Source organism: Cebus imitator, unplaced genomic scaffold (genome assembly GCF_001604975.1).
Source record: "Cebus imitator isolate Cc_AM_T3 unplaced genomic scaffold, Cebus_imitator-1.0 Scaffold170, whole genome shotgun sequence".
Taxonomy (NCBI): Eukaryota; Metazoa; Chordata; class Mammalia; order Primates; family Cebidae; genus Cebus; species Cebus imitator.
Genome location: NW_016107485.1, coordinates 3,086,537 through 3,110,955, shown reverse-complemented (window position 1 = coordinate 3,110,955; position 24,419 = coordinate 3,086,537). Strand labels below are relative to the sequence as shown.

At 56.2% G+C, this 24,419-nt stretch overlaps 2 protein-coding genes across 11 annotated transcripts in view; one reads left to right on the top strand and one right to left on the bottom strand.

Annotated features, from left to right (window-relative positions):
* The window catches only part of SGSM3 (small G protein signaling modulator 3), a 35,460-nt gene extending 26,944 nt beyond the window's left edge, over positions 1-8,516 (top strand). The window contains exons 3-22 of one of the 5 annotated variants that reach the window (XM_017544730.2): positions 122-207; positions 493-559; positions 2,863-3,071; positions 3,163-3,270; positions 3,750-3,893; positions 4,170-4,365; positions 4,591-4,736; positions 4,964-5,188; positions 5,539-5,593; positions 5,692-5,819; positions 5,929-6,084; positions 6,297-6,351; positions 6,567-6,616; positions 6,767-6,919; positions 7,120-7,190; positions 7,274-7,322; positions 7,402-7,487; positions 7,665-7,787; positions 7,898-7,958; positions 8,121-8,516. In XM_017544730.2, coding sequence (XP_017400219.1) covers positions 122-207; positions 493-559; positions 2,863-3,071; positions 3,163-3,270; positions 3,750-3,893; positions 4,170-4,365; positions 4,591-4,736; positions 4,964-5,188; positions 5,539-5,593; positions 5,692-5,819; positions 5,929-6,084; positions 6,297-6,351; positions 6,567-6,616; positions 6,767-6,919; positions 7,120-7,190; positions 7,274-7,322; positions 7,402-7,487; positions 7,665-7,787; positions 7,898-7,958; positions 8,121-8,198 — 2,246 coding nt within the window. In that variant the 3' untranslated portion in view covers positions 8,199-8,516. Of the gene's footprint in view, positions 1-121; positions 208-492; positions 560-2,862; positions 3,072-3,162; positions 3,271-3,702; positions 3,894-4,169; positions 4,366-4,590; positions 4,737-4,963; positions 5,189-5,538; positions 5,594-5,691; positions 5,820-5,928; positions 6,085-6,296; positions 6,352-6,566; positions 6,617-6,766; positions 6,920-7,119; positions 7,191-7,273; positions 7,323-7,401; positions 7,488-7,664; positions 7,788-7,897; positions 7,959-8,120 lie in introns of all 5 variants that reach the window. The other 4 variants (XM_037744362.1, XM_037744363.1, XM_037744360.1 and 1 more) reach the window with 4 other exon arrangements.
* Positions 8,517-8,640: 124 nt separating this feature from the next.
* The window catches only part of MRTFA (myocardin related transcription factor A), a 216,728-nt gene continuing 200,949 nt past the window's right edge, over positions 8,641-24,419 (bottom strand). For 3 of the 6 annotated variants that reach the window (XM_017544725.2, XM_017544726.2, XM_017544724.2), the window contains 8 exons: positions 21,984-22,159; positions 21,347-21,496; positions 18,398-18,651; positions 17,989-18,160; positions 15,964-16,998; positions 14,897-15,049; positions 14,550-14,610; positions 8,641-10,282 (listed from right to left, as the gene is read on the bottom strand). In XM_017544725.2, coding sequence (XP_017400214.1) covers positions 9,765-10,282; positions 14,550-14,610; positions 14,897-15,049; positions 15,964-16,998; positions 17,989-18,160; positions 18,398-18,651; positions 21,347-21,496; positions 21,984-22,159 — 2,519 coding nt within the window. In that variant the 3' untranslated portion in view covers positions 8,641-9,764. The remainder of the gene's footprint in view (positions 10,283-14,549; positions 14,611-14,896; positions 15,050-15,963; positions 16,999-17,988; positions 18,161-18,397; positions 18,652-21,346; positions 21,497-21,983; positions 22,160-24,419) is intronic. The other 3 variants (XM_037744358.1, XM_037744359.1, XM_037744357.1) reach the window with 1 other exon arrangement.

Genomic DNA, 24,419 nt, shown 5'->3' with positions numbered 1-24,419 from the left:
TCTGTCTCAAAAAAAAAAAAAAAAAAAAAAAAATACCATCCAGATAAGAGAGGTGGAGAAAATGTACTCCCACCTGCCTCTGCATTTTCTTGAATGTTCTCCTGGTCCTGTTTGGTTTTAGGAAGCCATACACCTTCTGCCTGTGGCCCTTTCTCAGCCCTGACTCCGAGCATATGGCCCCAGGAGACCTTGGCCAAGTACATGCAGGTATAGCAGTTAGCCAGGCACCAGCCTGCTGCACTCCTATGCTGCCATATGAAGGGGACCCACCTCTGAGAAGAACAAGGAAAATTGTAGAAGAAGGTTGAGAAAATGCTAGAAGAAGGTTCAGAGACGGTTGAGGTTGAGTTCCGAGAAGGATTCTGTGCCTTTGATTTGAGCTTGAAGGCTGGGTGGGATTTTAGCAGGCAACCCTGTGGGTGGCATCTTTCAGGCCTGAGGGCCCCAGCGAGGGGAACAGACAACTGACTTCATTCCTCATCCTTATTCTAGAAGGAAGAGTCAGCAGAGCAACCAGAGTTCTACTACGATGAGTTTGGTTTCCGGGTGGACAAGGAAGGTAAAATGGAGCCCTTGCATGGCATCTTGCTGCTGCTGTTTGGGGAGGATGCCACTCCCATGAGTGGAATTACACGGCACATGATGGCTAAGTTCTGATGTGTCAGTGTTCCAGATTTAAGGACAGAGTATATTTGAGGGTGATACTGTTATAAGTCTGGGAGACCTCTGCCTTTTTTGAGATAAATTTTACTGATCTTTACCTGATAATAAAAGCAACCGTGTTCATTGCAGAGAAGTTGAAAAATTCAGGCTGGACTCATGCCTGTAATCCCAGCACTTTGGGAGGCCAAGGTGGGTGGATCACTTGAGGTCAGTAGTTCAAGACCGTCCTGGCCAACATGGTGAAACCCGGTCTCTACTAAAAATACAAAAATCAGCCAGGCGTGGTGGCAGGTGCCTGTAATCCCAGCTACTCAGAAGGCTGAAGCAAGAGAATCACTTGAACCCAGGAGGCAGTGAGCCAAGATTGCGCCACTGCACTCCAGCCTGGGCAACAGAGCAAGACTGTCTCAGAAAAAGCATATTTTCAATGGCTGCATAATATCCTATTATAATGAACTTACAGTAATTGGATAACCACTTTCCTATAACTGAGTCTCTAGCCCACTTCTGTTTTTTACTGTAAGTGGATCTTTTGGTCCTGAGTGGGCTATTGGGAAGGCCATCTGCCAGGCCAGAACTGTGGCTGGGACATTTTAATTGACTGTAGCTAATCACCTTTGGGTCACTCATGTTTCCAGTTCCGACAAAAGTTTTTCTTGTTCTTCTGATTCCTAGGCAGATATCTGCAGGTGAAAGGTTTGGGTTGAGAGACACAGGGAGCTTGCTGTGTGATGGAAAGGTCTGTGTTTGTCTGGGTCACTGTTATACATGGAATTGAGATTGCTTGATGGGGACAACATTTAGACATTTGTTTATACACCAAAATGTACATCTAACATTTGTGCATTTTACTGTAAAGTCATCAAAATTGGTATCTTTGAAAGCTGAGCTGACGGATTGGCTTTCAGGTGAATAAGGACGAGGCTGCCTGTGGAGTTCACACACGGATTGCTGGGTTGCCACAGGAGAGCTTGTCCTCATTCATTCAACACATAGCTCATGAACCCAACTGTGGGTGGTATACTCTCCACAGCTGCATCCCCAGGACCTGAACAAAACTGAAGGTTGTCTCGACTACATGGAGTTCTGATTCTAGTGAGGGAGGTAGGCAGCAAACCAGCATGTAATATGCTGGGGCGAGAAAAGCAGTGAAAATACTTCCAGGGAGGCTAGGCGCAGTGGCTCATTCCTGTAATCCTAGCACTTTGGGAGGCCAAGGCGGAAGGATCATGAGGTCAGGAGTTTGAGATCAGCCTGGTCAACATGCTAAAAAACCCCATCTCTTCTAAAAATACAAAAATTAGCTGGGCGTGGAGATGCGCACCTGTAGTCCCAGCCACTTGGGAGGCTGAGGCAGAAGAATCTCTTGAACCCAGGAGGCGGAGGTTGCAGTGAGCCAAGATCGTGCCATTGCACTCCAGCCTGGGCAGCAAGAGCAAGACTCCGTCCAAAAAAAAAAAAAAAAAAAAAAAAAAAAAAAAAAAAAAAAAAAAAAAAAAAAAAAAAAAAAAAAAAAAAAAAAAAAATACTTCCAGGGATAGGGAAGAGGGGTAGTCACTCATACATAAGGAAGCCAGGGAATGGGCACAGCTGGGGAAGGAGAGGTGCAAAGGCCCTGTAGTGGCCTTTTTTGGGGAAAAACAAGGAGGACTGTGTCATTGGAATGGAGGGAGTAACCGGAATGACATGATCTGACTTGCATTTTGGAAGGGTCACTATGGCTGTGGGGAGAACAGCCTTTGGGAGGTAAGGGGAGCAACATGGAGGCCAGTGAGAGGGCTACTGCAGCCATCCGGATGAAGGACAATGGCTTGTACAAGGGCTGTGGTCAGGGGTGGTGAGATGTAAAAGAATCCTGTGTGTTTGCTGATGGACTGAGTGTGGGGTCTGGGTGAGGGAGGAGCCAGAGGTGACTCCAAGGTTTAGGCTGAGCAGCAGGAGAATGTGTCATTTCGGAATCCGGGTAGGACTATGGTAGGAGTGGCTTTGAGGAGAAAGTGAAGAGTTTTGCTCGTCGTAAGGTGCATGTCAGAAAGCCATTAGCTGTAGGAATCTGGATCTAGGGGGAGCGATCTGGCTTGGAGCCAAGAAGCTCAGGCCCTCTTGAAGACAGGCTTGGCTGTTTGGAGAACAGCAATGGAGCATGCTGCTTCCTTCGTCCTCTGCTCACTGCCATATCCCGTGGCTCTCTCCTGGCAGAAGGTGGTGAGCCTGGTTCTAGTCCACTGGCGAGCTCCCCTCTGATGGAGGATGCTCCGCAGAGGCTGCGGTGGCAGGCCCACCTGGAGTTTACCCATAACCACGACGTGGGGGATCTCACCTGGGACAAGATTGCAGTCTCCCTACCCCGCTCTGAGAAGCTCCGCTCCCTGGTGCTGGCTGGCATCCCACATGGCATGAGGCCACAGGTAAGATGGCCACAGGGGATTGAGGGGGTCTTGGCCCTGTGATCAGGTGCCACGAGAAAAACTGAGTGTCCTTTTGGCTCCCTTCCTTCAGCTATGGATGCGGCTGTCTGGAGCCCTGCAGAAGAAGAAGAACTCTGAGCTGTCCTATCGCGAGATTGTGAAGAACAGCTCCAACGATGAGACCATTGCTGCCAAACAGGTGAGGCTGGTGGTGCTGTGCAGGAAGAGCTGGAGGCATCTAGGCTCACAGGAGGGAAGAGGTCTGCCTGGGGTTCTGAGAGTGTGCCCTTGTTTTGAGGGGAGACTACCCTTTCACCCACAAGTGCCTGGAGGACACTTGTTCCCTCCTGGGTCCTCTCTAGGCCATCAGTGCCATGAAAGGTCTTGGAGATGGGGTTCCTAAGCCCGGGTCCATTGTAGGAACAGATGGGGACTCTAAATATAGACTCCAGGCCTCAGGCCACATGTTCTCAGTCAGTCGGTCTGGCATGAAGCTCCCAGGTGGATTTGATGTCCCGGCTCCTCATTAGCTGGGAGCTGACCCTGAAGGGAGGAGGGTGACCTTGTCCAGGAGCACAAGGAATCCCCATTCCTGGGGGAGAAGCCTGCCTGGGGTCTGCCTCCCTCCCAGGGTGTCACAAGGTCTTGTCGTTGTGGGTGCTGGTGGCTGCCTGACAGATCGAGAAGGACCTGCTCCGCACCATGCCCAGCAACGCCTGCTTCGCCAGCATGGGCAGCATCGGGGTACCCCGTCTGCGCAGGGTGCTCCGGGCCCTAGCCTGGCTCTACCCAGAGATTGGCTACTGCCAGGGCACGGGCATGGTGAGCACAACCCCGGAAAAGGCAGCAGGAAGGGGGACAGGGGAGTCCCCAAGGAGATCAGGGGGGAGCTGCCCATTATTCAAGCAGAGGGACCCCCCCGCCCAATGAGGAACATGAAACTGATACAGGCCAAGGAAACCAGCCCGAGGAAGGCCTGCATTCCAGCATGTTTGCCCCCGAGAGGTTTCTGCTAATTGTTCTCCCTAGGGTGGGGGTGCCTTTTCTAATTCGTACAAAGACCTGGGTAGAGGGCCCTTGTCCCCGTGCCCTGGCCAGGTAGCCGCCTGCCTCCTGCTGTTCCTGGAGGAGGAGGATGCCTTCTGGATGATGTGCGCCATTGTTGAGGACCTGCTCCCCGCCTCCTACTTCAGCACGACCCTGCTAGGCGTCCAGACTGACCAGCGCGTCCTGCGCCACCTCATCGTCCAGTACCTGCCTCGTCTGGACAAACTGCTCCAAGAGCATGACATCGGTAAGGGGCTTCTGCGCCACCGGCTCCCATGCTGCAGCGTGGAGGCCTCGGGTGGATGGCCAAGTGGGGATGGGACACAGTACCCTGCCCCATGGTGTTTGGTGCTCTTTTGTTCTCTGGTGTTCCCTGCCTCCCTGCCTTCCTCTTGAGCAGGGAGGACCTCACTCCAGTCCTGGGGAGGTTTCCTCCACCTCCTCCCTGGGGCTTCGGCACCTGTGTTTACAGAGCTGTCCCTGATCACGCTGCACTGGTTCCTCACGGCCTTCGCCAGCGTGGTAGACATCAAGCTGCTACTGCGAATCTGGGACCTGTTTTTCTACGAGGGCTCCCGGGTGCTGTTCCAGCTCACACTGGGCATGCTGCATCTCAAGGTGCTCCAGGGCCCTGCTGTCCCCAGAGCCCCACTTCAGGCTGAAGAGTAGGAGCCCGAGATTGGGAAGGGAGGGAGAGACCTCCCTAGGCCAGGCAAGACCAGCCCCCCTGGTCCCTGATGACCGAGCCAAGGCAACTTGGGTCCCTGAAGATGGGTTGAAGTTAGCTTAGTGGCAGGTCCCTGCAGTGACAACCTCCTCCCCCATCCTGCTCTGGCATGGCCCAGGAGGAAGAGCTGATACAGTCAGAGAACTCAGCCTCCATCTTCAACACACTCTCGGATATCCCGTCGCAGATGGAGGATGTGGAGCTGCTTCTCGGGGTGGCCATGCGGCTGGCTGGCTCCCTCACCGATGTGGCCGTGGAGACCCAGCGCCGCAAGCACCTGGCCTATCTCATTGCAGACCAGGGCCAGCTGCTGGGGGCTGGTGCCCTCACCAACCTCTCTCAGGTGGCCCAGGATGGGGAGCCCCACCTGGGCCCACGGCATGCAGGGGGGAGGGGTCACCTTGAGGAAGCTCAGAGTATGAGGGCTGTGGGAAATGGACCAGCCCTTCCTGCTCTGCCCCCCGAGCCTGGCACCAGGGGCCCAGTCAGACCACAGCTGTGGGGTGACCCACTCCTCCTTGGGCTTTGTGTGTCTCGGGTTCTGCCCCTGGCATGGTTTGGGAAGAGGGCATTCCTTTCTCAACTGTCGGAGCCGGCCTCGGGCCATTTCAGATGAGAGAGCATAAGCAGAGGGTGGTGGGTTCTCTTCCGCCCAGGGGCCCGGGCCGCCCTGACTCACTCCCCGTGGTGCAGGTTGTTCGCCGCAGGACCCAGCGGAGAAAGTCCACCATCACTGCCCTGCTCTTCGGTGAGAGCCCTGCGGGTGTCAGCAGTGTGAGCATGCAGGCATCTGTCCTCACACACCTGGGGTGGGCTGTGGTCACCGTTGCTGTCTGGGCCTCCTAGGGGAGGATGACCTGGAGGTGCTCAAGGCCAAGAACATCAAGCAGACGGAACTGGTGGCCGACCTCCGGGAAGCCATCCTGCGCGTGGCCCACCACTTCCAGTGCACAGACCCCAAAAATTGCAACGTGGTGAGTCACCAGTACCCTGGGCCGGTACCAAACTCGGCCCTAACTCCTCCAACCCCCTTGGTGGTGCTGAGGCTTCTCCCGCTTCAGGGGCCTGTGTTCACTGTGGCAGGAGCTGACCCCAGACTACAGCATGGAGAGCCACCAGCGGGACCATGAGAACTACGTGGCATGTTCACGCAGCCACCGGCGCCGAGCCAAGGCCCTGCTGGACTTTGAGCGGCATGACGACGACGAGCTGGGCTTCCGCAAGAATGACATCATCACAGTGCGTGGGGGCGAGGGACTGCGAGGTCCTCAGGCTAGGGCTGGTTCCCCAGCCTCCCTCCAAGCCCCATCCCTCCCTTTCCTTGCCAAGAGCTTCTCTTCTGAACACGTGGGGGTCTTGGCCTGGCCTAGTTGCTGAGGAGTCGTATTGATGGTGCAGGAGGTGCTGGCCCCTGGCACCCAGCTTTGGTTCCTGTTTTTCCTCCTGTGCAGATCGTGTCTCAGAAGGACGAGCACTGCTGGGTAGGGGAGCTGAACGGCCTGCGAGGTGGGGCCTTGGTCTGCTCTTGAGCTGGGAGAGGGAGGAAGGGTGGGCACAGAGGACAAAGACCTGGGGTAGCCATTCTCCTCCATACCCCTGGCCTGGCTTGAGGTTTCCCGAGGCAGCTGGGCTGGTGGCCTGCCTGCAGGCTGTGTTTGTCCTGTCTTCAGCCATCGGGGCAGCAACCTGGCTGTGCCTCACAGGGCTTGTTTTTCCTGCAGGCTGGTTTCCAGCCAAGTTCGTGGAAGTCCTGGATGAGCGCAGCAAAGAGGTAAGGGAAGGCTGGGCAGGGCTGGCGCCTTCCTAGTCAGGCTGGCCTGTGTCCCCAGGGAGTCCTGGCTTGTAGCATGGCACAGAGGACGGGAAGGTGCCAGGCTGCAGGCGTCAGGCATGGCTTTCTCACACCCATCACTCTTATTAGTACTCCATCGCGGGGGACGACTCAGTGACTGAGGGGGTCACAGACCTTGTGCGAGGGACCCTTTGCCCAGCCCTTAAGGCCCTGTTCGAACATGGATTGAAGAAGCCATCCCTGCTTGGGGGTGCCTGCCACCCCTGGCTGTTTATCGAGGAGGTAAGTCAGTGGCTGGGCCCATGTTTCCTACCCTGCACCACGCCTGCTGTGCCCCCTAGCACCCATCTTAGGCTCTTCCTGCCCCTGAGCCCCACCAAGAGGATGGGAAGAGCTGGCAGGGTGGTGACAGATACCTAGCCCCAGGGCTTTGAGCCAGCATCTTCCTGTCCCTGCACTCATACCGTGTGTTGTCCTCACAGGCTGCAGGCCGGGAGGTCGAGAGAGACTTTGCCTCCGTGTATTCCCGCCTGGTTCTCTGTAAGACCTTCAGGTAAATGGGCCTGGGGTCGCCTGTGGTGGGAGAATGAGGCCTGACCCAGCCCCGGCACCCCAGGAGCTTTGGTGCCCCCTCAGGTTGGACGAAGATGGCAAGGTCCTGACCCCGGAGGAGCTGCTCTACCGGGTAAGGGGAGCCTCCTCTGCCAGACCCTAGAGACCTCTCTGGGGTTAGCCCGAGTGACAGCTGCCTGTGCTGTCCCCAGGCTGTGCAGTCTGTGAACGTGACCCACGATGCAGTGCACGCACAAATGGATGTGAAGCTCCGCTCACTGATCTGCGTGGGGCTCAAGTGAGTGTGGAAAAGGGGTTGGAGGAGAGCCCTGGAGTGGGGGGGGAGGGTGGCGCCCAGGTCCTTCCCTGAAGAGGGTGGTCTGGGAGCTGAGGGACAGGTCAGAGGCCCCCACTATGGCTGTAGCCAGAAGGGCCTGGAGCTGCCCCTGCTTCCCACTCCTGGCCGTGTCCCTAGTGAGCAGGTGCTGCACCTGTGGCTGGAGGTGCTCTGCTCCAGCCTGCCCACAGTGGAGAAGTGGTACCAGCCCTGGTCCTTCCTGCGCAGCCCGGGCTGGGTCCAGATCAAGTGTGAGCTCCGGTGAGGACCTAGCTGGGCCTCTGGGCCAGGCCTGGGGTTGGGGATGGAGGTGGGGTAGGAAGGGCTGGCTGGGGTGACAGGAGCCTCACTGCCCCACTCCTCACCTCTAGAGTCCTCTGCTGCTTTGCCTTCAGCCTCTCCCAGGACTGGGAGCTCCCTGCAAAGAGAGAGGTGGGTGGTGTGGGCCTCATTGGGCCTGCACTGATGGAGGTGCCCAAACAGGTCTTGGGGTGGCCAAGGTGGGGACCCAGAGTGCTGGTGCCAGTGATTAGGAACCACCCTGGCCCCGGCCATGCCCAAGGCCTGTGAGGTGAGGAGCTGCCCTGTTTGCAGGCGCAGCAGCCCCTGAAGGAGGGCGTCCGAGACATGCTGGTGAAGCACCACCTCTTCAGCTGGGATGTGGACGGGTGACCCCTTCCTCCTCACCCTGGCCAGCCTTGGGCCTGCGGTGGCCCAGGCTGCAGGGTCTGGGGAAGAGGTGTTCCAGAGCCCTGCCTAGGGCCCCGGGATTTCAGGCTCCCCCCCTCCAGTTTTCCCAGCACATCCCAGGTGGTGGGAGCAGAGGGTGCCCTGCCCCACCAGGGTCCTTAGGGCCCAAACCACAGTTTGTACCAAAAACCTTTGAGGAGGTAGGGAGCCACATCTTTGCTCAGGAAGAGGGAAGGGGGTGGGGATGAGCTAATAGGTTCCTGGACTCTGGTTTATAAATAAACTGTCTTTGAGAAAGTACCGGCTGGCTTCAGATCCAAGGTCTGGCACTGCCTGGCCTCTCAGATGTGGGACACAACAGGCCCAGGACCCAGCTGTGCCACCCACCCCTTCTATGGACTGAATAAGTTGGACTGTCTGTCAGGCCTGTGTTTTTGTTTTTATTTCAAAAAGTTCACACACCTTCCCCGTGTTTGTTCCAGCACTGGTTTTGGTGACTCCATCCCTACTCCCCTACGAGTCAGGCCAGAATACAAAGCCAGTGGCCCCAGGGCAGGTCGCCACAACGCCACCTCTCAGCCCCACAGCGGGGTGAAGCTGGGCCCAAATCCCCTCCTGTCTCAGGGCCACATTGGCTACAGTGAGGCGGTGGGGACGGAATGTGAGTGGGTGGAGAGCTCCTGGCAGGAAGGCCAGGAAGCACCTCTGCCCTCGTGGCACTGATAAAGAGCCAGGAAGCAGGGCAGGTGGGGCACAGACTGTGGCAGGGTGTCTACCTGTCAACCACACGTGATGGGTAGGCCTGGGTAGCTGCATGCCAGGCTGGGCACCAGCCTGGCACCCAGCTGAAGGGTAACCCTGCATCCAGCCCCCAGGAGCTATGGCCTTCCAGGCCCTTTTGTGAAAGTAGGATGGGAGGGAGTGGCACCCATCTCCTTCCCCCCAAAAATATGTCTATATGTATGTCGATATATAATAGAGGTATATACACTTGTACAGAAAATTTTTGCCACCAACCACTAAATGGTTACATTACACCAAGACACTAAAATGGCTGGGAGCCCTGGGACCCTGGGGTTGGCAGACATCGGGAATGGGGGTGGGTAGCAGCCCAGGCTAATTTCTCCCTTCAGAGCAAAGCGGGGAAGAGAAAGGAAGGAGATTCACCCCTTGACCTGTCTCAGCCCTGGGCCAGAAGAGAAGCATCCTGGCTGGGCTTTACCTACCTTAGCCAAATTGTAGCCAGTGAGTGCCCCCTGACCTCAAAAAAGGAGGTCAAGCTGAAATGGCCCTGGCCCTGACCAGGTGTCCAAGACCCCAGCGTGAGAACCAGGGCTGCTTCTTGACAGCTGCTTTCCTCTGCCCTAGGTAGGCCTGAACCAGGAGTAGGGGCTTCTCTGTTCCAGTCTCCCAGGGAAGGGAAAAAGCAGGGGCTGTGATTGTCAAGACTCACAACCATGTGGAGAGCCCCAATCACGCAGGAGAGCCACGCACTGGAGTACCCTGACTCCCCAGCCCCTTCCCCACCCCCAGTCTCAAGTCAGAGAGCTACAAGCAGGAATCCCAGTGCAGCTGTAAATCATGGCCATCGAGGAAGTCTGTGGAGAAGAGGCTGGGGGCAGTGGTGCTGAGGGGGGCCAGGCTCAGCACGGGACCACCCGATGACAGCTCCAGCCAGTCCATGCTGTCCAAGTGGCCATCAGCCAGGTCCAGGCCCATGCTGCTGCTGGGCTCAGGGGCAAAGTGCAATTCTGAGGTGTCCATGGGTGACGGGGGGTGGTCCAGGATGGCAGTGCTGCTCAGCATCTGGCTATGGAGGTCATCAATGAGGGAAAGGGGCTCTGGCCCCTCATGCCCACTGGTCAGCAGGGGCAGCCCTGTGCTGCTCTCCAAGAAGTCCTCCAGACGCCCAGGGAGGGAGGGTGAGGCCGGTGGGGGTGGGGCAGCCTGGGGGAGCTCAGCAGAGGGTGATGGCTGTGCTGCCAGTGGGGACCCACAGACTGTGGTTGGGGATGGCTTCTCCTTCCCTGGCAGGGATGGTGGCTCCTTGAAATCTGCTGAAATTTCTGCCAATCAAGACACAGTAAATGGGTATCAGAAACCAAGCCTGTATATCTACGTGCAAAAGAATGAAGGTGGACCCCAACTTCACATCATTTATAAAAATAAAACAGATTAAAGACTTAAATGTAAGAGCCAAGACTATAAAGCTTTTAAAGAAGTGATATGCAGAATACACAGAGAACTTTTAAAACTCAACAACAAAAAAACAAACTTGATTCAAGAATGGGCAAAGGATTTGAACAGACATTTTTCCAAAGATGACACACAAATAGCCAACACCACGTAAGAGCTCAGTATCGCGAGTCATGAGGGAGAATACAGTGAGATACACCTCAAACCCACTGGAGCAGCTACTATAATTTGAGAGAGTCTCCCTCTGTCACCAGGAGCCAGGCTGGAGTACAGTGGTGTGATCTAGGCTCACTGCAACCTCTGCCTCCCAGGTTTTCAAGCAATTTTCCTGCCTCCTCCTCCAGAGTAACTGGGACTACAGGAACGTGCCACCACCCCCAGCTAATTTGTATAGTTTAGTAGAGATGGGGTTTCACCATGTTAGCAAGGATGGTCTCGATCTCTTGACCTCATGATCTGCCCCTCAGCCTCCCAAAGTGCTGGGATTATAGGCGTGAGCCACTGTGCCCGGCAAAATTAAATTTTTAAGAGTGTTGGTGAGGATACGGAGAAACTGGAGCTCTTGTACCCTGTGACAGAAATGCAGAATGGTACAGCTGCTATGAAAAAGTTATTTTGAGGTTCCTCAAAAACTTAATAGGATTACCATAAGATCTAGCAATTCTTACATAGGTGTTGATAACAGCATTATTCACAGTAGTAACAATGTGGAAGCAACCCGTGTCCATCAATTCATGAAGGAATTGAGAACACTATGCTTAGTGAAATAACCTGTCACAAAAGACAAGTAACTTGGCCAGGTGTGGTGGCTCACGCCTGTAATCCCAGCACTTTGGGAAACCAAGATGGATGGATCATGAGGTCAGGAGTTCAAGACTAGCCTGGCCAACATGGTGAAACCCCATCTCTACTAAAAATACAAACATTAGCCAGGTGTGGTGGTGTGCCTGTCATCCCAGCTACTTGGGAGGCTGCGGCAGGAGAATCCCTTGACCCTGGGAGGCAGAGGTTGCAGTGAGCCGAGATCACGCCACTGCACTCCAACCTGGGGGACAGAGTAAAACTGTGGCTCAAAACAACAACAAAATGGTTACGATGGGTTGGGCACAGTGGCTTACGCCTGTCATGCCAGCACTTTGGGAGGCCGGGATAGGCAGACTGGCTTCAAGCCAGGAGTTTGAGACCAGCCTGGGAAACAAGGCAAAACCCCATCTTTACCCACTCCCCGACAAAAAAAAAAAAAAAAAAGTAAATTTTAGGTGTATTTTACCAAATTTAAAAAAAAGTCAAAAAAAAGGTTCAAAGGACTCAGCCATTCTCCAATAGAAAATATACAAATAAGGTTAGGCAGCACATGAAAGGATGCTCCACATCACTAATGACAGAAATGCAAACTGTAAGACACCACTTCACACACATTAGGATGGCTTGTATCAAAAAATTGACAAGAAGTAGTGCTGGTGAGGAGGTGGAACCCTTGTGCCTTGCTGGTCTGAATGTAAAATGTTACAGCCATAGTGGAAACAGTTCAGAGATTTCAAAAAGTTAAACACAGAAATTACCATACGACCCAGCAATTCAGCCCTAGGTTTATGCCCGGAAGAACTAAAAGCAGGGTCTCGGACACCTGCACACCCACATTCACAGCAGCGCTGTTCACAACACTTAAGAGGGTGGGAACAACCCAGGTGTCCAGCCACAGATGAATGGATAAAGAAAAAGTGGTCTGTCCACACCACGGGATATGACTCAGCCTTTAAAAAAAAGAGAAGCTCTGACATGCTGCAACACAGATGGACCTTGAGGACATTACACTGAGTGAAATAAGCCAGACACAGGGCAAACTGCAATTCCACTTCTGTGAGGTCCCTACAACAGGCAAATTTGTAGAAAGTGGGATGGGGAATGCCAGGGGCTGGAGTGGAGAGTTACTGTCTGGATAGTTTCCCTATGGGGTGAGGTAGAAATTCTAGAGTGGATCGGGGTGATAGTTGCACAACACTGTGAATGGACACTTGAAAAATGGTTAGAATGGCAAATTTTGTAATTTCACCACAACTAAAAAAATAATTATGCAGAAACCAGGCCTGCTCCCCAACCCTGCAGGTTCTGGCCCCTCCTGTCCCGGCAGAATGCATTCTCTGCCCTGTGGCTGCTCTCAACAGGCAAGGAGGTCACTGCCTGCCCAGCCGCCCCACCTGCCCAGACCTCTCTCCTCAAACACCTGCTTCTGGCATCACTGCCACCTCTTGGTCCACTTCTCAGTGTCCCTTTAGGGGCAGGCAGCACCCACACTCACCATCTCCCTTTCTCTGCCACTGCTTAAAAGCTAGAGTTCAAGGCCTCTTCTCTTTTCCTTCTTGAACAATCTCTTCTCTGGGGTAGCTGCCTCCTTCCCTTGGAAGCTCCCAAAGCCTCTCTCCTGAGTGCCCAGCCCAGTGTCCTCACAGTGGTACCACCTGCAGTAGTGCCCCCAGGACCCGGAAATTCTCCCTATGGCTTAAGAATTGCTGACCTCACAGGAACACCAGTGACTGAGCTCATCTGACATTGAAATAAAATTAAATAAAATTCCTACATCAAGTCCACCCTGGTAGAGCTGTGGTTCCAGGCTGAGCTCCTGCTTTGCCTGCACCCCTGAGTCCCTCCTCCTGGAGCCACTAACACTAGGAGAGAAGTCCACGCTCGGTGCCCAGCATCAGTACCACATGCCCAGCCTTCTTGCCTTCTGCCGCCAGTAAGGTCCCCGAGCTCCTCCTGAGGGCCATCTCCAGGTCCTCTGGGATCTCCCACTACAGCTGGGTCCCCTCACACAGATGTGCACCATCTCCTGCCAGCACCTGCCCTACCTCCTTCCTCCTTCCTCCCCTCTGCAGGGGAACCTCCCAGAGAACTCTCCATGGCCACCCCAACCCTGCTCTCAGGCCTCTCACGACTTGCTTGTTTACCCATGACGCCTGCTTCCATGACCAGGCTTCAATCCTCAGGTCCCTTGGCTGCAGCTGGCTTCCAGGACACCGTGCCCTGCCACTGCTTGTCCTCCCAACCCCCAAGGCTGGGCTCAGCCCCGACCTCTGCTCCCCCACCTCACGCTCTGGGCTGCCTCCTGGCTCCGACGGCCAATCTAGATGCCACTACACCCCAACTCCTACTTCCGGCCCTGACCTCTCTCACAAATGCCACTTGATGTCAACTGTCCCTGTGAACCCTCCACTCGGGCTCATGACATATCCCATCAGGCTGCACAATGTGGTCCCACATGTGCCACCTCCCCCCTCGGCTCACCCCACCAATGGCTGCTTCACCCTGGCCCTTCAAGCCACAGCCCTTGGGGTCATTCTTGGCTGTTCCTTCCCTCTCCCCTCATCTCATCCATAAGGACACCAACCCGGCTCTCCAAATGGGGCCGACTCCAGCCACTCCTCTGCCTGCCACTGCTGCCTGCTGGGCCACAGCCCTGCTCTCCAGCTGCCCTCAACCCGGGGTTCCTTGCTTCTGCCCTTGTGCAGCTACTGTCGCTACAGCAGCTGGAAGGTTCCTAGGTCCTCCATCAGACCAGGCCACTCTGCTCAAGGCTGTGCGATGGCTTCCCACACAGTCCAGCCAAAGCCACCCTGCCCTGGTGCCCAGGAAGCCCGCATGATCTGGCCACAAAGTCCTTCTTCCTCTTCTCTCAACTCCACTCCAACTCGACAGGCGATCCCGAGGCCATACAGATGCACACAGCTGCTCCTGCTCACAGGAGGCATCCTGGACCTTCCCTGCCAGGCTCCCCAGACCTCTTTCCCTCCCCTCCATTTCTCCTAAGGCTCCTCTTGGATCTTCCATATGATCTGCTTATTTATATATTTGTTGTCCGCCTCCCGGGGCTGCACTGTCAGCTCCACAAGGGCAAATGTCTCTTCTGTTCATGGGCAGGCGAGGGCCTTGGGGCAGTGCTCCCAGCTGAAGGATGGCACCTTCCCCGGTCCTTTCACCCAGGCCTTGGAGACAGGAGGGCTTGTAGCCACTGCTGCATCCAGTGCCTGCCCGAGACTGGTCACGCATGAAGCATTCGATAAAAACCAACCAACCCAGGGCTAGAGACACCTATGAAGAGAGGAGGCTGTCAGGGAGACAGCAGGGACCCGGGGTTACCTCCACTCTGAATGAGAATGTCGAACAGGTCATCCATCTGCTGGCTTGAGGAACCATTTTCCTGTGGGACCAAGGGGAAAAAAAAGATAAAAATCTTGAATGGGAGCTCCCAGCCTGGCCTAGGAAAGAGGCCCTCCCTCTGCCCCAGAATGGATAGCCAAATCCATAGCACCCACGGGCGTGCCCAGACGCCTGGTGCCCGTTCCCTAACGGTCCACTCCCCAAGGCCTCTCTGACCCTGAAGCCAGGCTTTGCCTGGCCCGTTCCTTCGGGTGGGGCTGTAGAAGCCTCAGCCCAGCGGCTTAGGGCAGGTGCCCACATGGCCAGACCCTGCCCACCTCCCTCACCTGCTGCTTGGGCTGCTGGCTCATGGCTTCCTCATAGCCAGGTGGTTCCTTCTTCAGCAGAGAAGTGGGGGTCCCAAAGAGGGGCTGCAGTGGGTGCTCCAGGTCCATCTGGGTGGAGGGGGCAAGCGCTGGAGAGTCAGGCTGGGATGAGGGCTGGACAGGAGAGCAGGGAGAGGACTAGTGGCCAGAGGGCTCAGGGTGCAGACCTGCCTTGTAGGGGTCGGGGTGCAGGGACAGGGCCAGGGCCTCTCACACTCCAGGAGGGCAGATGGGAGGCACTGGCTTTTAGGGAGCTTTCATTAAAAGCCACTGGGGAAGAAGGAATACAGTCTGAGGGGCCCTCAACCCTGCAGGGGTGCCTGGCTCCTTGAGGTTTGGGAGAGGTCTCTGGGCTGGTTACCCCCCCGAGATTTCTGCAGCTTCTTTCTCTGCTTGGGGCTGCTCAGGGACCCATCTCCTATCCTGAGGTACCTGTTCCTGTCACTGTCTCTTCTAACCCCAGGTTCTGCAGGACTGTAAGGCTACATAAAACCTCAAGGCAGCCCTACCTGTGGTCTGGGCTGGGAGAGGGTCTGCTGGGGGAGCTTTCCATTGCCAACACCTTGGTGGGGACAGCTGGCCTGAGGGGAGGACCCTGAGCTAGATCCTGGCCAGACAGAAGGCCCCACAGCCTCTCTCCAGGGCAAGCCATCTCTGATCTTGGGAGTGGCCACTCCCCACAGAGCAGTGCTAGGGCAGGCCCAGCCTGGGTGTGGCTGTTCAGGAGTCCTGCTGCTGAGGTACAGAAATGTTCTAGTCTCAACCGCCAGAGAGGTGGGGAGCTCCCCACAGCGGCTCTGCCTGATGGTGAGGGGTGTCTGAGGCAGGTTCCTGAACTTTCCTAAGTCTCAGTGGCCCCCTGGTGAGATGGGGATGATGACCCCTCATTTCAGAGGGTCGAAAGGAAGATTAAATAAAGCAAACACAAAATGTTCAGCACGAGAGGGTGCCTGGCCCAAGAGGGCTGCAGTGAGAGTCTCTTCCCACCCTCCTCTGGGCCCTGCCCAGTTCCTCCCATACCCAGGTACCTGCTGGGGGCTCCCACTGGACAGGCCAGGGCTGTCTGCATTCTTATTGGTCACGGTGAGGACAAGGTGGGTCCCTGTGGAGTCAGTGATGAGGGTGGGAGGTGCAACTCCCTTGATGAGGCCGGGGCCCTGAGGGCCCAGAAGCAGCTGGGGGGCGGGGACCGGCTCGGGCTCAGGCTGCACGGCTTCCTGCTTCACCACCACGGACAGGGGCCCTGGGGCCGCAGCACAGGGGTCTATGTGGTTGGTGGTTGGGGCGGCCAGGCTGGGGCTGAATGGCTGAGCCGGGCCCAGGGGCTGTCGGCTCAGCTGGCAGCTGGAGAAGCTATTCTCCTGCTTCACTGGGGCACCGAGAGAGGCAGGGGCTGGGGTAGGGGTTGGGGCAGGGGTGAGGGCGGGCTGTTGGGCTCGCTTCTCCTGCTCCAGCTGCAGCCTGAGCCGCTCCACCAGCCTTTGCTTCTGCCGGAGCATGCGTGTCAGCTCCTCAATCTGCTTGTCCTTCTCCTGTAGCATCTGGTCCTTGTCTCGTCCCTCCAGCTCTGCCCGCCCCCCAGGGCTCAGGCAACAGGATGCAGCCTGGGGGCCCTCCTCCTTCACGAGGATCTGCAGTGGCGAGGCCTGCAGGGTCAGCTGCGTCAGGGGTGACGTCACCATCTCACCAAAGGTGTCCCCCGGGGTGGAGTTCTCATCGCCTGTGCTGAGCAGTGAGCGTTCCGAGGGGGTGGGAGACACGGGGGGTGTGGAACCCGTGCTACCAAATTTCACCACTCCATTGCTGGTCACCGTGGCCACCACCACCTCAGTTGGGGCCAGGCCTGCTGCCACCAGGGCTGGTCCCGTGCTCAGCCGGGCTGCTGGGAAGGCTACCACCACCTCACCAGCCTTGGGCAAGATAGAGGTGGTGGCAGGGGCCTTGGGGACTCCTGGGACAGGGCTGATTTGGTCTTGGTAGGCTCGAAGGCGCTCAATCAGCTCAGTTTTCGTGCCTGAAACGGGCAGCGATCGCAACTTCAGCTCCTGCTTCAGCTCTGCCACCTGCAAAGGAGTCCCGAGTCAGGGGGGCCAGGGGTGGCTGGACAGAGGGCACAGGGTCCAGGCAGAAGGGCAGTCCGGGCCACTTCAGATGCATCAACTTACCTAATCCTCCCACAGCCTGGAGGGTGCAATGCCCCCACCCAAGCCAACAGCGTCCTCCCTTTCATTGCTCTCACTCTAGCAGGGGCGTGGTTAAAATGCTCCCCACCTATGCAGGCATTGGGGGCTGGCATGTGGTGCCCACAGCTGTCCCAGCCCCCAGTGTGGTGCCTGGGCTCAACAAATACTGAACAGACTGAATTTTGCAGAAGAGAAAACAGCTGATGAAAGTAGAGTTGTTCAGAGGACAAGTGCTCAAGGAAGCTCGGTCCAGTCCATCTTCTGATGGGGCAGAGAAAACAGGCAGGGCACTGGGTGTGACCCACTCCTCTCCAAGGTCCTAGGATGAAGCTAAGTCTGTGACCCTGATCATGGGTCACTCTCTTCCCAGGCAGACACTGCACCTGAATGGCCGAGTAAGCTCCGCATTAACCGGCAAAGGAGATAATGTGGGCGTGGTTGCTATGGGACAGCCCTGTCTACACTGACCAGGTCTGCAACTGTGGACAAACTCCTCCTCCCGTCGGTGCCTCAGCCTAACCATCCTCAAAGGGGCACCAATCCCCACTTCTCACACTGTATGCACCTCACAAGTTGAGGAAGCTAAGAGACACACAACGGCCTGGACAGATGCTGGCTGTGCTGCCAACAACAGGAACCATCATGAGGAAGCTAGTGTCACCATGACCATGCCAGGCAGCCTCGGAGTTGTGTCCAAGGTGCCCCTGTCTGGTGGAGACCAGAGCGAGGTGCCCTGCTCTGCCTTCTCTGATGGTGGGTCCTGGGCTGGCTGCTTTCCCTGCCTAAAACCCAGCACCAGACAGCCCCTGTTGGGAAGGGCCAGACCAGCAGTGGCTCAAGTTTTCCAGTGGGAGGGAAGCGGCCGTGTACCTTCATGTCGTCCAGGTTGGCTGGCAGGGCTCCTGGCTTGCCAGTCAGCGTGGTGCTGTTCTGACGTGCCAGCCCACAGGGCCCAGGGGCACCCGAGCTGGAGCTGCTGTTGGCAGTGGAGAGGCTGCGCACTGAGGGGGGCCCACTGCTTCCCAGGGCCTCCCCTGCTGACCTGAGAAGAAAAAGCAGAAATGAGCACCAATCCAGCATCACCTTGGCCTCTGCAGGTGGCAGCCCAAGCCTGGGATGCAGGGTTGGGTACAGATGGGCGGTCCTGCCTGCAGACCACTCTGTAGCATCCAGACCAGAGGGTCCTTATAGATGTGGGGTTCACCCCCACCAGACCCGGTACCTGACTGGCTCAGGGCGGCTTGGGGATGGGGGCGGGCAGTGACGAGCAGGTGCCTACTTTGGTGGGGCAGGCAGGATGGCCTGGTAGTTGTGCTGCTGCTGCTGTTGCTGGTTGAGGATCTGCAGCTGCAGGAAGAGCTGCTGCTGCTGCAGGATCTTGGCATAGGAAGAGTCCATGGGTGGTGCTCCCCTGTCCTGCTTCTGGTCTGGGGGGATGTACTGGTGGTACTTGAGCTTCTTCACCTTTGGCTTCGGCTCCTTGGCCTTCTTGCTGCGCTGTGACTTCTCACTGGCAGACTTGGGTTGGCTTTGCTGAGGGCACAGGAGACAGGGCGCCATCAGGGGCCGCCTCGGGTTTCTCAGGGTGAGGCTGGCAGCTCTCCCCATGCCTGTGTGGCTTCCAAGAAGACACTCCCCTCCATCCACACTTTGTCCATTTCTACTCTTCCCTGTGGGACTATATACTCCACCAAAAACAGAAACATGCCCAGAAAGGTGCCAGGAAAGGGGCTGGACTGAGAGGAGAGGGGCTGTGCCTGGCTCCTGGCTTAAAAGAGCTTCTAGCTTGGAGGGTAAATCAACCAAATGTTCAAGCACAGACATCACCATGACCACAAGCAGAGTGCACACAAAGAGGCAAAACCCAGCTGGTGGATGGCGCTCGGGCTGCACCAGACCAGGCACTTCACAAAGACTGAGTCATGCCAGCCTCTCAAGAATGCTGCCTGCTCTTCTCATGCTGCTTTTGGGGCTGGAGGGAATCTTGCCAGGTAGGATCTGTTGTGTCTACTCGAAAATGGTGAACAAGCTCAGAGAAGTCACTTGCCCAAAGTCACAATGTCATCTTGTTCTTGTTCTAACCCAGAACTCCAAAAGCTTCTATTCATGCCCCAAAGACCTCCAGCTGGCACAGCTACTGGGCCAGGAGAGTCAGAAGACTCAAACTGACCAAGAAGGGCCAGGAGGTGTGTGGGAGGCCTGTTCTTGGAGCAAGGAAGGGCGCAGTTGGACAAGGTGAGTTAGCCAGGGAGTGCCGGAGAGAGACCATGGACAGCCAAGAAGTTCTGAGCAGAGAACAGCAGACAGAAATGTACAAGGCCGGATGGAGGAACAGGTGGCTTCTAGACATCCTGGCAATGAGGACCGAAAGGAAAGTTGGGCAGGTGACCCACTAGTAGAAGAACAAAGTGAATATGTGGCAGGTGAGCAATGATCATAGGAGAGGTTCTGGTTTTGCTGGGAGAGTGGAAAGGGTGGAGAAAGGGCAGGGCTGCCGGGGCTGTGGGGCCAGCAATGCCCCAGAAGAAGGGAACAGAGCCTGCAGAAAGGCCTCTGCTGGGGAGCAGGCAGAAGTGCAAGAAGAGGGAGAGAAGAGGCCAAAGGCAGAGCCTAGGGAGCACCCCCACTTAAAGGGAAGAGGAAGGGAGGCAGGGAAAGCGCAACAACCAAGGAGAGGGAACCCCAATAACTGGGCCAGGAGCACAGTAGGTGGGGGTTGGGGTGGATTTGGATTGAGGCTCTTAAAGATAATGTTTCAGGCCGAGCACGGTGGCTCAAGCCTGTAATCCCAGCACTTTGGGAGGCCGAGGCAGGTGGATTACAAGGTCAACAGATCGAGACCATCCTGGTCAACAAGGTGAAACCTCATCTCTACTAAAAATACAAAAATTAGTTGGGCACGGTGGCACGCGCCTGTAGTCCCAGCTACTCGGGAAGCTGAGGCAGTAGAATTGCCTGAACCCAGGAGGCGGAGGTTGCGGTGAGCCGAGATCGCGCCATTGCACTCTAGTCTGGGTAACAAGAGCAAAACTCTGTCTCCAAAAAAAAAAAAAAAAAGATAATGTTTCAGGCCACTGGTGGGGTGACTGCTGAAGAGATGTGTAGACAAAATAAACTTTTCTTCCAAATGTTATGGGCAAAGGAAGGTGACAGGAGTGTGACAAGAAGCGCACTGGAGGGAGGAACTCTAGGGGAAAAGCAGGGACATGTGTGGACAGTGAGGAAGAGAATGCATGTATAGGACAGGCGCTAACTGAGCTGACAGCAGGAGTGGGCTTGGGGGAGCCACCACTCACTGCTCCCCAGGACTGAGGGAGGAGACAGTGATGTTCAGGAAGCCACAGTGACCTTCTGACATGGAGGAAGCAGGAGGCAGCAGAGATGACAGAGTCACATGCAGATGTGGGACTGGGGTTGTCACCATGGGACAGAGCCAGGCAGCACCACAGGACAGACAGGCAGCCCCAGAGCTAGTGGGGCCCCCTAGGGCCAGAGCATGACCACCAGACAGCCCAGGCTGCAGACTGTCAGCCTCTCTGAGGCTCAGATGGCCAGGGGCTGCCAAGCCAGGCACAGGGTCTATGTGAGAAGAGAACCTAGAGAATAAGAAAGGACAGAGCAGAAAGGGTGCAGGTGGAGCAGGTCAGGGAGGCATGGGCCAGGCAGAGGTGTGGGGCTGGGGTTACCAAGATCCTGGTGGCCAGGTGGCTCTGCGGAGCAGGGAGGATCTGGCATCAGCTCTTGGTGCAGCCGCATTTAGCAGCAGACACCTCTGTGTAAGGGAGGCAGCAGTGCCCAGCACAGGGCCCCCCACACCAGTGGCAGTAGCTCCTCCCTGCTGTAGGCATTTCCGGTTCAGGCCCCTCCCGCATGACTCCAGGCACACCACTTTACCTCTCAGCCCCTCACATGTAGTACATAGCTCTATTACTGCCTCATGGAGTTGTCGAGTGAACAAGACAGAATGTGTGGGTATAATTTCATGGATGAGGGCAGGAATGAGTACCTGGCATGCCCAAGGCCAGCCCATAGCCACCAATATGTGGCTATGATCGCAACAGCCAGTGTCATGAAGGATAGCAAACAGAACGGGAAGACACCGACCACTGGGAGAGCCTAGACATGAACCACACCCCCCTGCAATTGTCCCCACAGCTGGAAATGAAGTCACAGCAGGGCTCCAAAGGGCACAGGGAATGGGAGGGTACAATCACTGGCAGAAATGTACCTTAATGAGCGTGGGGGTGGGCTTGGCGGTGGGGACAGTGGTTCCATTGGTGAGGCTGGGAGGCAGCAGAGGCGGGGGAGGCAGAGGAGGTTGCTCTGCCAGGAAAAGCATTTCTCCGGAATCTGGGCCCATCGGAAGTTGAGACACAACCTGAGACGGAAAAAGGGAAGCGAGGATATGGCCACCTCTAGGTAAGGTGTGCCCAGCCTGCCCAAACCTGCACAGGGTCCTCAGTTGCCATCGCTATCAGAGGGGAAATGGTGGGCAGAGACTAGGGAAGAGCAACCCCAGAGAGAAGGCAGTGTAAGTTCACAGAACTGAATATACTCAAGAAAAGCAGGCTGCTCCGAATAAATGAACACAGAATGGGCCTGTGAGGTTTGCAATCCCACTGCAAGGCAGCTGTGGCCAATATTGTCCTCCACCTGACCTCTGGCTGCTGGAGACGAGCCACTGCCCACATCTCCCACAAGCAGGAGCTCAAGAGCCAGCATTTGAGCCACTAGGGTAGCGCCCCCCTCCCCACACCCTGGGTTCCCTGTGCAGAGCAGGAGGCACCCCTGGCCCAGAAGAGAGACCTTACTCAGGGCAGCCCCAGCACTGTGGAGCTGGGGAAGCATCTGGAAGCGACACTCACCTGGGTGGGGGATGCAGAGGTGGCACTGGGCAGTGGTTCGCTGACTCGGGCCTCCAGGGGTGACGGCACAGAGCCCTGGGACTCATGGCTGGCAGGCTGCTCGGGGGATAAGGCATCGCTGCTGTCCTCATCGAAGGAAGAGCTGTCTGCTACTTTGGGATAGTTCACCTGGCCCACTGAAACCCAAAGCTGCCATGAGACTCCACTTCCAGCCCAGTGCACAGGTGAGCAGGGACAGGCCGTGCTCACTGGCCACAGGCACAGTGCCTGGCCCAGAGCCCACGTGCCCTGTGAAGCAGGCAAGCCAAGGGAGACTAGCAGTCAACCTGCTTTCCTGGTCTGAAAAAGCTCTGGTCATCATCATGACCCTGCAAGAGAGGCCAGAAAGGCCTCCTAGGCCATCAGAGTGACCTCATGGGCTGAGCAAATGCCTCCTGTAGCCTCTTGCTTATAACTCTATACTGTGTTTAGTCTTCAAAGCCAAATTTTCCCTCCCTCCCTTGCTCCTCCCTGGGAGACCCAGGCTACCTTTCCACCTCAACCATCTCCCTGTTGCTAAAGATACAATGTATCTATCCCATGCTGCACAAAACTCTCTTCCTCCCCCATGATGCTTACAGATGGTACAGTGTGGGCTCTGAACCTGCTAACGAGGGACCCAAAGAGCTTGGACAACAGCCCTGTGAGTTTAGCTGAATTCCCCAGAGGCCAGGAACACACTAAGGAGCTGGCTCTGGGCTTTGAGTGGAGAGTATCCCAGAAAGGGGATGCCTGCCTGCACAGGTGAAATAGAGGAGGTGTAGGGGCCTCCTCTAGAGGCCAGTGGCTCCCAGAGACCCAAAGCCTGGGCAGCAGGGTCACCAGAAGAAAACATAATGCTGGCTGTAGCTGCCCTGGCCTGACCCACAGCCAAGCTCTGGATGGCTGTGAGTGCATGTCCTCCTGAGGCCAAGTGGGAAGCAGAGGCAGGGGAAGAGGGCGCAGCACAGAGCTGCTGTCCCACGGGGTCCCAGTAGGCAGGAAAGATGGGAACAGAGGCAAGGAGGCTTTTTCAGGACTCACTGTCACAGCCACCGGCTAAGCACTGTCATGGGAAGAGGTGGGGGTGGCAGGTTCTGAGCTGATCTGTTCATGCAGAAAGCACTGAGGCAGTAGTGAAGGCAGAGGTGAGCTGCCCCCCAAGACTGGGGAGGTGTGCTGTGTGGGAAGACCCCAGATAAGAGGAACAAGGCGCAACAGCTCAGGCTGGGTTTGTCCACGCAGGAACTCTCCTAGCAGCTCTTCCCCTCCAGGGCCAGGGCCAGGACCTGAGGCTCGATCCTCCCTCGGGACCTGGGAAGGACACATCTGAGCATCTTTCTTACTGGTGACTGTGGTGGTTTCTGCTCCTCTCTCCCCTTATCTGTCCCAGCAGAGGCAAGTACGCAACACAGAACAGGGCTTGCTGACCATGTGTACTTTATGCCAGACATACGGCTAGATTTCCCCACAATCTCCTACTCCCAGCCAGAGCACCTGCTTTGGGATAGCAGCCCCACGGCGGCCACTACTGACAACGGCGAGCCAGGGTGGAGGAACTATAGCTTCCACCAGATTAGTCCAACCCAAGGAAGCCGCTGGCCATACTGAGGAAGACCCAGGGCTGGTACAGGCCAGGGTCACTACAGACTCTCTCTCCACTCACAGTCACATGCTAGTAGAAACATGGGGTCCCTGCCCTCCAGGTGTTTATGGTCCAGCTGCCTTGGAGCTCAGTGAATGCTCTGCTACAGAGAAAACACAGAAGCTAAGGGCACACCGAGGAGAGACTCAGGGAAGACTTCCTGGAGGAGACGGCTTAAAGTGAACCTTTAAGATAACTGAGGGGCCTGGAGGAAGGGTGGGGTAGGCAGCTTACATGTGTGGGAAAGACCCCAAACCCCATCACCCCTTTTCTCAGGCTTCAGAACGGTTCACTCCGCCTACTCCCACTGCCCACTTCCTTCCCTCTCGTCTGAGCCAAACTTCCTTCCCAGCTTTGCCTCTCCTCCTATCTGAGCCAAACCTCCACCTCAGTGGGGTTCCATTTCCTCCTCCTCTTCCTCTGAAGCTGCCTATCTTCCCTTCTCCCTGACTCTCTCCTCTCAGCCCCAAAACCTACTCCATTGCACCCAGCCTGAAAACCCCTCCTTAACCCAGCACCTGCCTGTTTTCCTTCTCCACAGAACTACTGAGCAAATGAACTACATTTGCCATCACCACCTCCTTACCTCCTACTCAACCATACAATCCGGTTTCTGCTGGCAAATGTTCCGTGCTCTTTAAAGTCCCCAACAATCACCCCATTGCCAAGCTCCTCAAACAAATAAGCTGTGTTCAGCCAGGCCTCCAGGCCACTGCCCATGCTGTTCCCTCTGACTGGGATGTCCCTCTGCACCTTTTCCACTCGGCAAACTC